The 12,092-nt window shown below is 46.8% G+C and overlaps 1 protein-coding gene across 1 annotated transcript in view; it reads right to left on the bottom strand.

The window, feature by feature from the left end:
- Positions 1-9,392, bottom strand: part of DCLK3 (doublecortin like kinase 3) — a 46,520-nt gene extending 37,128 nt beyond the window's left edge. Inside the window, exon 1 of the mRNA XM_049766397.1 lies at positions 9,271-9,392. Within this exon, the coding sequence (XP_049622354.1) occupies positions 9,271-9,349 (79 nt within the window). The 5' untranslated portion in view covers positions 9,350-9,392. The remainder of the gene's footprint in view (positions 1-9,270) is intronic.
- Positions 9,393-12,092: the final 2,700 nt, after the last annotated feature.

Here is a 12,092-nt window from a genome sequence, read left to right as displayed (position 1 = left end):
TGTTGTTGTTTGTTTGCTTGTTTTCTTGTTTTGTTTTGTTTTAGAGAAAAATGATGAGCTCCTTGGAATTCTAAGATTTCTCCATACCACAATATGGAGAAAGCATAATGTTCTAAGAGCCTGATGCAAACGTAGAACCATTAGGTTACTGGGATGTAAGCAACCCTGAAGCATCAGCTAAGCCCAGAGTCCCAAAGAATCTAGTGCCCTTTCTTTCTTTTGTCTCATTAAATCAACTGACCCAGGAGTTTCAGTTTCTTAACCTGCACACACAAGGCGAGCCTCTGATGTCTTTTGATTTTGTTGCAGATGAACCAGTTCACCCTGCCAGGCCTGTCTCCAGCATCACTTACGAGCTGGAGTCTTCTGACATAATCTTTTATCATCCAGACTCAAAAGACAAACATATTATTATCAACACATGACAGTCACTTCAGGGAAGAGGTTGACTAGTAACCACTAAGATTAGAGGTGGTAACTACAAGAAAGCATTTTTTGGGGAGAGGGTTTGGGGTTGTTTTTTTTTTTTTTTTTTTTGCGGGGGAAGGGGTCACACTAAGCAGCGCTCAGGGGCTCTCTGCTCAGAAATTGCTCCTGGCAGGCTCGGGAGACCATATGGGATGCCGGGATTCGAACCAATGTCCTTCTGTATGCAAGGCAAATGCCCTACCTCCATGCTATCTCTCTGGCCCCAAGAAAGCTTTTGATCTGTGAACAAGTATTTCAGAGTAAACACAATGAGCCCAAGCTGCCTTTGGGGCTTCTGGAACTCTGTTGTAGGATTATAGGGATAGGATCCTACCTCATGAGTCCAACTACTTTTGTGGACCCTCTATCTCTCTTGCCCACCCTCTTGGAATTTAATTCTAGAATGTATCTCTTTATTCTGTGACACCTAGAAAAGAAATTATAGCATGTGGGATCTCATGAATATATACTTATATGTTTTTAATATACCTTCACTTCAAAATATAGTCACATTTATAAGGTCTTATAAATATATGTTTTTTCACAACATATATAGTACAGAGATACAAATATATATCCTAGCTTTTCTATATAATAACAATAAACAGCTGGGAAATAGAATGTAAAGAGTAATTACTTTATAATGTCAACATAAGGGAGATTCCTAAGAATAACTGTAGTCAGAAACCTATGTGATCAACATTAAGAAAAACTACAAAATGAGAAAAAAACAGGAGAGCTATTTAAATGAGCAAGCCATTCCATAATATGAAGTTCTAACTAGTTAAACATATCAGTTCTTCTCCTTTTATAGCTGTATTCAGAAGAGGCTCTGAAAATAGTGCTCGTGGGTCATTTTTGGTCTGATAGTTGGGGTGGGGTAATAAGGAACAGGGATCTAAGCAAGAACTTCTGCACATTAGAGATGCAAATCCAACCCTTTAAGATATTGCCTCAGCCTAGTCCTTCCCTATTATTATTTATTTATCGGGTAGATAATTTACACACTAGGGAAACTTTGAGGAAAGACAAGAGGGAAATAAATAGTTGATAATCAAAATAGTAGGGTCGGAGCAATAGCACCAGTGGTAGGGCATTTGCCTTGCACACAGCTGACCCAGGACAAACCTGGGTTCAATCCCATATGCAACCATATGGTCCCCTGAGCCAGGAACAATTTTTGAGTGCAGAGCCAGGAGTAACCCTTTAGCATCACAGGGTGTGGCCCTTAAACCAAAAAAGAAAAAGATAGTAAAATATATTAACTCAGCTATATTTACAACAGTTTGGTATTTATGAAAGAATAGTTGAATTTAAGGACAAAGAAAATAGAAGCCCTAAAATAGAGACTATTCGCCTGAGGATATAATACGTGAGAAAAGATCATTCCAGGAGCCAGGGAACTAGATCAAGGACTGGAGGCGCACGTTTCCCCTGAAGGAACCCCAGGTTCAACCCATGAAATTGTTTGGTCCCCTGAGCACTGTTGAGAGCAATTCCCGAGCACTAAACTAGGAGTATCTCTCAAGAATTGTCAGCCTCAAAAGAAAATATTAAAACTAAACATAAGGATTCCATCCAACTTGTAACAGTAAGTTAATCATTGGGAAACAAATGAATTTGCTTTCTTATAAGTATCTATCAGAAAGATTAAATTTAAAAAATCACAAAAAATAACATAAAAATAAACTGTACTTTTATTTTGTTTTTTGTTTTATTTGTTGTTTTGGGGGGGGTTGGGTTTTGGATTTTGGGCCACACCTAGTGGTGCTCAGGGGTTACTCCTGGCTCTGAGATCAGAAATCTCTCCTGGCAGGCTTGGTCATATGGGATGCTGGGGATTGAACCTGGGTCCATCCTGGATTGTCCATGTGCAAGGCAAACTCTTTGACCCTAAATTGTATTTTTAATTAATATCTTTATTTAAACACCTTGATTACAAATATGATTGTAGTTGGGTTTAGTCATGTAAAGAACAACCCCCTGGGGCTGGCAAGGTGGCGCTAGAGGTAAGGTATGTGCCTTGCAAGCGCTAGACAAGGAAGGACCACGGTTCGATTCCCCACCCCCCTGCGTCCCATATGGTCCCCCCAAGCCAGGGGCAATTTCTGAGCGCTTAGCCAGGAGTAACCCCTGAGCATCAAATGGGTGTGGCCCGAAAAAACAAAAACAAAAAAAAGAACAACCCCCTTCACCAGTGCAACATTCCTATCACCAATGTCCCAAATATTTTTGACACAGACCCAACCTCAGAATACAGAAGGTCTTTGGAAATGCAAAGCATTATAGGAGATCATAGGACAAAGATTCCCAAGATTATGGGAGGCCATGGGGGCCATCATGAACTGACCCAATAGCACCCAGAGACGAGTTACAATGTGGCCAGAGAGGTAGGTATCTCCAGCCACCCATTGCCCTAGTGCTCAGAGGCGATGGTAAGTTTCCTTTTCCTATGACTACAGCAGGCTCAGCAGTCCAGCTTCTCCAGCCACATCCAGAAGCTTCTAAGGTTGCCATAGCAAGAAAGACAGCTTTTTCAGGGACCAACGATGAGAAGGGCCCACAGCACCCAAGCTCCAGGGTCCCAGCCAACCCACAAGGACCCTGGACATAACTCCTCTTCAAGGAAGAGTCTGGGAAAAAGTTCTGCATTTGTTTGGAAGGACATCATAGGTCAAAGGTGGTCAAAGGGTGAAGATAAGAGATGCTTGGGGCTGGAGGGATAGCACAGTGGTAGGGTGTTTTTGCCTTGCATGCAGCTGACCTGAGATGAGCCTGAGTTCGATTCTCGGCATCCCATAAGGTCCCCCTAGCCCGCCAGGAGTGATTTCTGAGTGCAGAGCCAGGAGTATTCCCCTGAGCACTGCCAGGTGTGACACCCTCCCCCCCAAAAAACCAAAGAATGAAAGAAAAGAAGAAGAAATGCTAAAAGAAAAAAATAAAGAAATAAAATAAATAGATAAATAAAATAAAGAAGAAAGAAAGAAAGAAAGAAAGAAAGAGAGAGAGAGAAAGAAAGAAAGAAAGAAAGAAAGAAAGAAAGAAAGAAAGAAAGAAAGAAAGAAAGAAAGAAAGAAAGAAAGAAAGAAAGAAAGAAAGAAAGAAAGAAAGAAAGAAAGAAAGAGGGAGGGAGGGAGGGAGGGAGGGAGAGAGAGAGAGAGAGAGAGAGAGAAAGAAAGAAAGAAAGAAAGAAAGAAAGAAAGAAAGAAAGAAAGAAAGAAAGAAAGAAAGAAAGAAAGAAAGAAAGAAAGAAAGAAAGAAAGAAAGAAAGAAAGAAAGAAAGAAAGAAAGAAAGAAAGAAAGAAAGAAAGAAAAGAAGAAGGAACTTGTTTTCTCCTTGGGCCGCCTGCGAGAGAGAGAATGGGGAGAATTTCTCACCATGGGGTCAATGAAATGGTGCCATCCCCCACCAATAATGAAGGCTGCTTTTCTGGTACATGGACACCCCAACATTTCTGGATTTCCTCCGACAAGTGGCCAACTTGGCACTGCAGCCAGAGTGAGCTACAGGGAACCCAGCAGGAATAACCATGGTGAGGGCTCAGGGATGATGGAGTGGAACAGTACCTGCCAAAAATGGGGGGAGGGAACATAATGGGGAGACAGGGAGATTCTGCTGTCTCTGATATAGATATGGGAATTCTGGCTGTGAAGCAACTTGAACCCCACAGAGCATTGGAACTCGCCTGAACTACCTGTTTCTGTCTTCCCATTTCTGGATGACATACTCAAAAAACTCAGAATAAAAAAAGAGATCTGCCCTTCTAACCGATCAGCCCCTGAGATAGGGGTCACCAACCTGTGTGTGGGTGCATAAATGGCCATTAGAAAACAAGTGAGATACTGGTGGTGAGAAGGGCCCTGACTCATTGTCTATCTGAAATTCAACTATGAAGAACTCTGTACATCACAATTGTTTCAATAAAACAAAATTAAAAAAAGAAAAAGAAAACATGCTAGTGCAATGGGCAGGGCATTTGCCTTGCATGTGGCCACCCCGAATTCAATCCCACCACCCTATAGAGTCCCCTGAGCACTACCAAGAGGGATCCCTGAACATAGACCCAGGAGTAAGTCCTGAGTACCATTGGGTGTGGCCCAATAGCCCCCCAAATTCCCCCCAAAGAGAAAAATGCTCCCCTTTTTTGGTTGTTGTTTTTTGGGGGGATGCTCAGAGATGCTCAGGTTACTCCTGTTTTTTCACTCAGATATTACTCCTGGCATTGCTCAGGGTACCATATCGAGTGCAGGAGATGGACCCTAGGTTGGCCACATGCAACCTACATACTCTATTATCTCTGCCAACCCACTCATCTCTTTTGAGGGGACCCCATGATAAAAACGCTCAGGCTGCCACAGCGTTGGAGTGGGGCTCCCGGAACCACATGCTACCTGGTGAGCTAAACTTACGTAGATGCCTTAAAGGGAGGCCAGGAATCAAGGAGAAACTTGTCTAGATAGGAAGACACAAAGCAAAAGCCACTTTTAGAGGTGTGCTCAGATCACTCCCATTGGCTGATACATGAAGTTAATAATCATTCCAAGGGGACAGGCTAGCCCACATTTATTTATTTGGTTTTTGGGCCACACCCGGTGATGCTCAGGGGTTACTCCTGGCTCTGCGCTCAGAAATCGCTCCTGGCTTGGGGGACCATATGGGACACTAGGGGATCAAATCCTGGTCCATCCTAGGTCAGCCACTTGCAAGGCAAATGTCCTCCCACTCCACCACTGCTCCAGCGCCTAGCCCACATTTCTAAATGTGTTGAATACCTCAAACTTTACGAGTTCTCTCTAGAAACTTCAGGGATTTGTTTTCCGCTTGTAGCACTTCAATTTATCTGAATGTTTTCATGTTCTTCACACTCGGCTTTCCCAAAGCGCCGAAGTTTCCACTTGCCCTTTTAAGTAACTACCTTGAGATCATTTAACCTGCCCCAGACTTGCTCACTCCCCAGAGGCTTTTGAGCATCTCTATCCAAAATAGAAAAAAAAAAGTGGGAGGCGGTTGGGGGGGGTAAAAAAAAAAAAACACAATATAGTGGAAAGTTGTATTACCAGTGCTCTTAAAAACTGAACCACATGGGCTAGAGAAAAAGTCACAAATAAGAAATCTACCTTCCAGGCAGCTGAGCCTGGTTAGATCCTTGGCATCACATATGGTTCCCCAGCAGTCCCAGGAGTAACCCCTGAGCCCAATGAGTCAGTAGTAAACCCAGAGAATCACCAAGTGTAGTCATCTTATACTATGATAGTTCCTACCTCAAAACCAGCTATGATTTTTTTTTCCTTTCATTTTCCCTTTCTCCAAACATGTAAAAGGAAAACCAAAAAAAAAAAAAAAAAAAAAAAAGTATGGGTTTAATTATGCAAAATGTTGCCAGAACAATCTCCAGCAGGTCAGAAGCAGCAGGCACAGAAGGAAGGATAATGGAGCTGCTGGCATCATCCAAATGACACTAATTCAATGTCCTGGAGAGAAAAATAAACACCACTAGACACAACAAGTTTCTCGGAAACAGGCCCAGGAAGCCCCTGTTGGGTACCAAAGGGGATGGTACAAAAAACTAAGCACAGCACTCGAGCCAAAAACAAAAAACAGGCAAACAAGAAAAGGTAAAGGTGGAAGTCACTCTACATATTAGCTCCAATGAGTCCCCTGAACTTAAGGAAAGGAAGACATTGTCAGGCAGGAGTCTCAGATAAATGAAACCCTTTCAAGCACCCACACCACAGCCTAGAGTCAGATTGGGAAAGCCCAGACAACTTTGCCTAAACACACACCCCCTGCAAGCCAGCAGTCCTGGTTCCCCTGGCCAAGACAGTGTCCTGCTTCCCTTTATCGACAGTCAGACAAAGCTAAAAGATTTAGCCAGCTCCTCCAGAGAAAAGCTGAAAGCCAGCCATTGGTGAGCAAAACCTAGGGAAGATAAGGAAGGTGAATTTCTCTCCAATGAGAAAGAATTCAAGAAATGAGACGCTGAACCATGTCAGCAAATCTCTTGCCTGGTTTTGCTCCCTGAGACATCAAAGAACCACAGCACCCCTTCTTCATATAACTGTGTGCATGCCCCAGGTCCCCAAAGGATGGCCCAAATCCTGCTTCCTAACCCTACACCTGCAGTAAAAGCCCCATCCATGTCCATCCCAGGCCCAGAAGGTGTCAGAACCAGAAAGGAAAACAATGGTTCCAACAAGAAGGAGATTTTTTTTTTGGGGTCACACCCAGCGGTGCTCAGGGGTTCCTCCTGGCTGTCTGCTCAGAAATCGCTCCTGGCAGGCTCGGTGGACCATATGGGATGCTGGGATTCGAACCAACCACCTTTGGTCCTGGATTGGCTGCTTGCAAGGCAAACACTGCTGTGCTATCTCTCCGGGCCCAAGAAGGAGATTTTTTTTTAGGAAAACCTCTGGGAGCAGGTGAGGAAGCTGCTCCTAACAATACCCACAGAGCAACAATTAGCTGAAGAGATGGAATAGGCCGGAATGCATAGTCTGTATGCAAGGGCCCTGAGTTCATCCCAGTCCCGGATGATCTCTCCCGTGTTGACATGATTGACCCTGGAGCACTGAACTAAGAGTAAGCTTCAAGTACCACCAAGGTGTGGCCCGGAAACTACCCTCCCAAAAAAAAAAAGTGCTTTAAAATAAAATATGAAGAGAAAAATCAAAGAGGAGAAACTTGGCAAGCAAGGAGCAACGGAGGTCAATGTGCCCTGCCACCAGGTGGATCTCAGAAGACGACAAATCTCCTGCCTGGAGTGTCCTCCTCGTCAAGGGCATGGGAACTGGACTATTTATACTCTGTCCAGTGACCCTCAGTCACGGGGAAGATGCGATCCCAGGCGGCCCCGCTCTCAGCTCCAGATTCTGAAGGTTTGTCCTCCAAGAGAGAGCGAATTGCATGTTGGAGAGAAAGACACAAGTGCAAAAAGAAAGAGGGACCCTGGGAGCCTTTCATTGGTCCTGCATTCTCTTTTCTGTGTCCTTTCCTCACCTAGCCTGGCTGTAGGCAGCTCTCTCCTTCCTACTCTTCATTTAGCTCCCCAATAAAAGAAAATGCTCCAAAGAAAGACCTTTCAAGTCACAGGGAATGGTTGGCAAAGCCTCTTTCAGAAAGGGTTTCTACTACTTCCCTACCCACCCACCCCCAGTTTGTGTTCTCCTCTCTTCTATAGTGGAGAGGGCTGCCCTCTCCTTTTTTTCTAGCTTCTTAGAGTGTCCCCTTTAAGGACAATCTGCACCTCAATTCCTAGCGATCTGGATTGTGAGCCCCAAGGGGGAAGATCTCTAAGTAAACAGGGACCAACTTCAGGGAGCCAGGCGCAATCCCTAAGCAGACATGACTTGGTGGTGGCAAGCCAGCTGGGTGAGGAGGGGTGAGTGCAGCCGGGGACAGTCAACAACTTGGTCCCCTGCGCTTTGTCCCCTAGAACAGCTCCTGATATACTAAAAGCCCCCCCCCCAAAAAAAAAAAAGTCTGCCCAGCACAGAGCAACTGTCCTCTGCACCCCTCAGCTCCTGCCCTGAAGCCAGAGGTGGGTATGGACTTAGCACTGGTGCGACCCGACCCAGAGAACCAGAGGACTGGGGAGCCCCTTGACCCCTTGCAAGGGCCCAGGCTAGGCTTTTGCAGGGGTTCTCTAGGGGTGGGTGGAAGTGGGGCGCGGGTTGGAATTCGGGAGAGTGCGGACCCAAGACTCCGACCACGACTTGTGAGCACCAGCATGAGAGCAACTGGGCCCCCAACTGGACCATGTCCCCAGGAGGGATGATGGGGCTTTAGCTGCTGGGTCTCTGTCAGTCTGTCTGTCTCTTTCTGGATCTCTCTCTCTGGATCTCTCTCTCTCTCTCTCTCTCTCTCTCTCTTTCTGGGTCTCTCTCTGGATCTCTTTCTCTCTGGGTTTCTCTGTCTCTCTGTCTCTCTGGGTTTTTCTCCCTTACTCTCTCTGGGTCAAACTCTCTCTCTCTCTCTCTCTCTCTCTCCTCTCTTCTCTCAGTCTCTCTCTCCTCTCTTCTCTCAGTCTCTCTCTCTCTCCTCTCTTCTCTCTTTTTCTCTCTCGGTCTCTCTCTCTCTGGATCTCTCTCTCTCTCTGGATCTCTCTCTGGGTCTCTCTCTCTGGATCTCTCTCTCTCTCTGGATCTCTCTCTCTCTGGATCTCTCTCTCTCTGGGTCTCTCTCTCTCTGGATCTCTCTCTCTCTGGATCTCTCTCTCTCTGGATCTCTCTCTCTCTCTCTCTGGATCTCTCTCTCTCTGGATCTCTCTCTCTGGATCTCTCTGGGTCTCTCTCTCTCTCTCTGGATCTCTCTCTCTCTGGGTCTCTCTCTGGGTCTCTCTCTGGATCTCTCTCTCTCTCTCTCTGGATCTCCCTCTCTCTGGATCTGTCTCTCTCTCTCTCTGGATCTCTCTGGGTCTCTCTCTCTGGATCTCTCTCTCTCTGGGTCTCTCTCTGGGTCTCTCTCTGGGTCTCTCTCTGGGTCTCTCTCTCTCTGGGTCTCTCTCTCTCTCTGGGTCTCTCTCTCTCTCTGGGTCTCTCTCTCTCTCTGGGTCTCTCTCTCTCTGGGTCTCTCTCTCTCTCTCTCTCTGGATCTCTCTGGGTCTCTCTGGGTCTCTCTCTGGGTCTCTCTCTCTCTCTCTCTCTGGATCTCTCTCTCTCTGTGTGTCTCTCTCTCTCTCTCTCTCACTCTCTCTCTCTGGATCTCTCTCTATTTCTCTCTCTCGGTCTCTCTCTGGGTTTCTCTCTGGATCTCTCTCTCTCTCTCCTTCCCTCCCTCTCGATCGCGCTCGCTCCTTCACTCACCCGGGGCGCCGCGCGCGGGGCCGACGGGGCTGAGCCTGGCCGGGGCCGGCGGTCGCAGGGCCGGCGCGGCCGCGGGCATGGTGCGGGCGCGGGTGCGGGTTCGGGGCGCGGCGGGGCCCGGCCTCGACGGCACCTCCCTCCTGGCCAGCCGGAGATCGACCGGGGGCGCGGGCTTGACAACCGCCCCGCCTCGCCTCGCTCCGCCCCGCCGGGTGCGCCTCGAGTCCCTGGAGGCGGGGAGGGAGGGCGGGCGCGGTGGAACCCCGACTTGGCGCCCTGCAGCACCCAGGGGGGTTCCAGCCCAGCTCCGCTCCCTCTCGCCTTCCCGCAGGCCACAGACCTGCCCCGGACCTCCGAGGACTCTGAATGTCCCCCCAGGGCAGGCCCACTCCTGGCTGGCAGAAGCAGCATCTTCTTCCTTCATCCTTCCCCCCAAGCATCCCTAAACGCCCCCGTCCAGAGTGGTCCTCCTGCTGGCCTTGCCTCCAGGCTGCAGCTCAGGCCCAGCACCCCAGCAAGGCCCCCCCCTGCCAAGCAAGGGAAGGGTGATGCCTCTTCTTCGGGTTCACCTGAGAACCCAGCCACCTTCCTTCCATGTTTCCAAGCAATCATCCACCTCTCCATCCAGCTTTGCAGCTCTTTCCTCTCCACCACCACCACCACCACCACCACCACCACCACCACCACCACCAGTGCCTCTTGAAGCCTTTGCCTTGTGTAGCAAAGTTTCTTTTAGGCCTTTTGCCTGGCAGGCAGCCCAGCCGGCTTAGATCCCTGGCATCCCACCCCTATGGTCCCCCCCACCAAGCCTGCCACTGTGTGTGGCCCAAACACCAATAAAAGTGTTGGAGGGAGGTGGAAAATGAAGCCAGGAATGAGAAACAGGAGTGTTGTTTTGTTTTTGTTCCATTTCTACTTCCCTTATTTTTTATTTTGTTTTTTTTTTTATTGAAACCATTGTGATTTTCAAAGTCTTTCATAGATGGGTTTCAGATATACAGTGAATCAGGCCCAAGCCTGCCACCAGTATCTACCTCTCCCCCAATGTGCCCCAAGTGTATCCCAACCACCACCACCATGCCCCCTCCCAGCCTGCCAGGAAAAAAGACCATTTAAGGAACCATTTAAGAGCAGTGGCACAGAGCGGTAAGGCATCTGCCTTGCTGGCGCTAGCCTAGGATGGACCCCGGTGTCCCATATGGTCCCCTAAGCCAGGGGCGATTTCTCAGCATATAGCCAGGAGTAATCCCCGAATATCACCGGGTGTGGTCCAAAAAACCAACCAAACAAAAAAAGCTCATTTAAAGTTTAGATTGTTAGAATTTGAATCTCATGATTCCATTGTTGTTGCCTTTGGCTTGGATATTTACTTCTTCTTTTTTTTTTTCCTTCCACCAATGCACCTGAGACCACTTGGCCCCTGAATATCATCTTTCATATTTGTGCTTCTTCTCCTCCACACAGTTTCTTTCCTTTCCATTAAACTCTGGGCCAAGGATGTTCAAGACAACTCCCATTTGTACCATTTCATTTCTTCCTGCAGTTATTCTAAATACCACATATAAACCATTCTGTATTTATTCTTCTCCTGGCTAACTTCATTTAACATAACTTCCAGTTCCATCCATATTGCTACAAATTGCATTACTACATCATTCCTTACAGCTATGTAGTATTCCATTGTATATATGTACCACATGTTCATGATCTACTCATCTCTTCTTGGGTATCTAGGGTGATTCCAAGTCTTAGCTATTGTATTGTGTGCTGCAATGAATAGCAGCGTGCATACATCACTGGAGAAAGAGGACCGTTGTTATTTAAAGTGCAAAGAGAGGAAAAGCCTCTTGGACAAGATGACTATGAAGCAAAAGTTCAGTGAAAGGGCTTATTTGAAAATTAATCTTGGGGTTAGTGTCCCTCACTATTAGAATGCTTGCCCTTTGATGGGGAAGGTGGGTGAGTGACATTCGTCAGTACTCAGGGGTTCTTGAATGTGGTCTGGGAGACCATAAGTGAGGCTAGGAATTGAACTTGGTTCTTCCTACTGCAAGTCAAGCACCTTACCTAAAAAACTATTTCACCAGACCTTAAAAGCTTTAAGACTTTTCCAGACACTCTTTCTAATACTATCATTTACACTTTAAGAATAAATAAGGAGAGGCCACAGAGATAGCATGGAGGTAAGGCATTTGCCTTGCATGCAGAAGGAAGTTCAAATCCTGGCATCCTATATGGTCCCCCAAGCCTGCCAGGAGTGATTTCTGAGCGTGGGCCAGGAGTGACCCCTGAGCGCTGCCTGGTGTGACCCAAAAACCAAAAACCAAAAAAAAATAAATAAATAAGGAGGATGCAGCCTGATTGCCACTGAATGCCATTACAAACAGCTGCAGTCTGACCTTCTGCTGTGGCTTTTGAGACCAATAAAACCCAGAAGCATCTGCTGAAACTACAGAATCAGAGGTGAGCTGGCAACATTCAAGGAGGGTGGAGCCAAAGGAGCACAGCTGCTCCACTTCACTCCATGCCTGAGCACATCCCCTAGTCAATGAACCCTAGTACAACACACAGAAAACATCACACTACAGATGCAATAATGGGGAAACAATGTAGAGTAGGCCAACACCATGCATAGAGAATGAAGATGGCAGCTCTGATGACCCAAAAACTGCCAACCACCTATTTAATCTCCCAGATAAGAAGTTTAGAATAGAAATATGGAGGAGGGTCAGAGAACCCAAAGAAAGCATAGATCGAGCTAGGACCACAAATAAGAATCAAGAGGATATAAAAACATAAATAAGAAAACTCCAAACTGAAAT

Source organism: Suncus etruscus, chromosome 20, assembly GCF_024139225.1.
Source record: "Suncus etruscus isolate mSunEtr1 chromosome 20, mSunEtr1.pri.cur, whole genome shotgun sequence".
NCBI classification, from domain to species: Eukaryota; Metazoa; Chordata; class Mammalia; order Eulipotyphla; family Soricidae; genus Suncus; species Suncus etruscus.
This window is presented reverse-complemented; position numbering and strand designations above follow the sequence as displayed.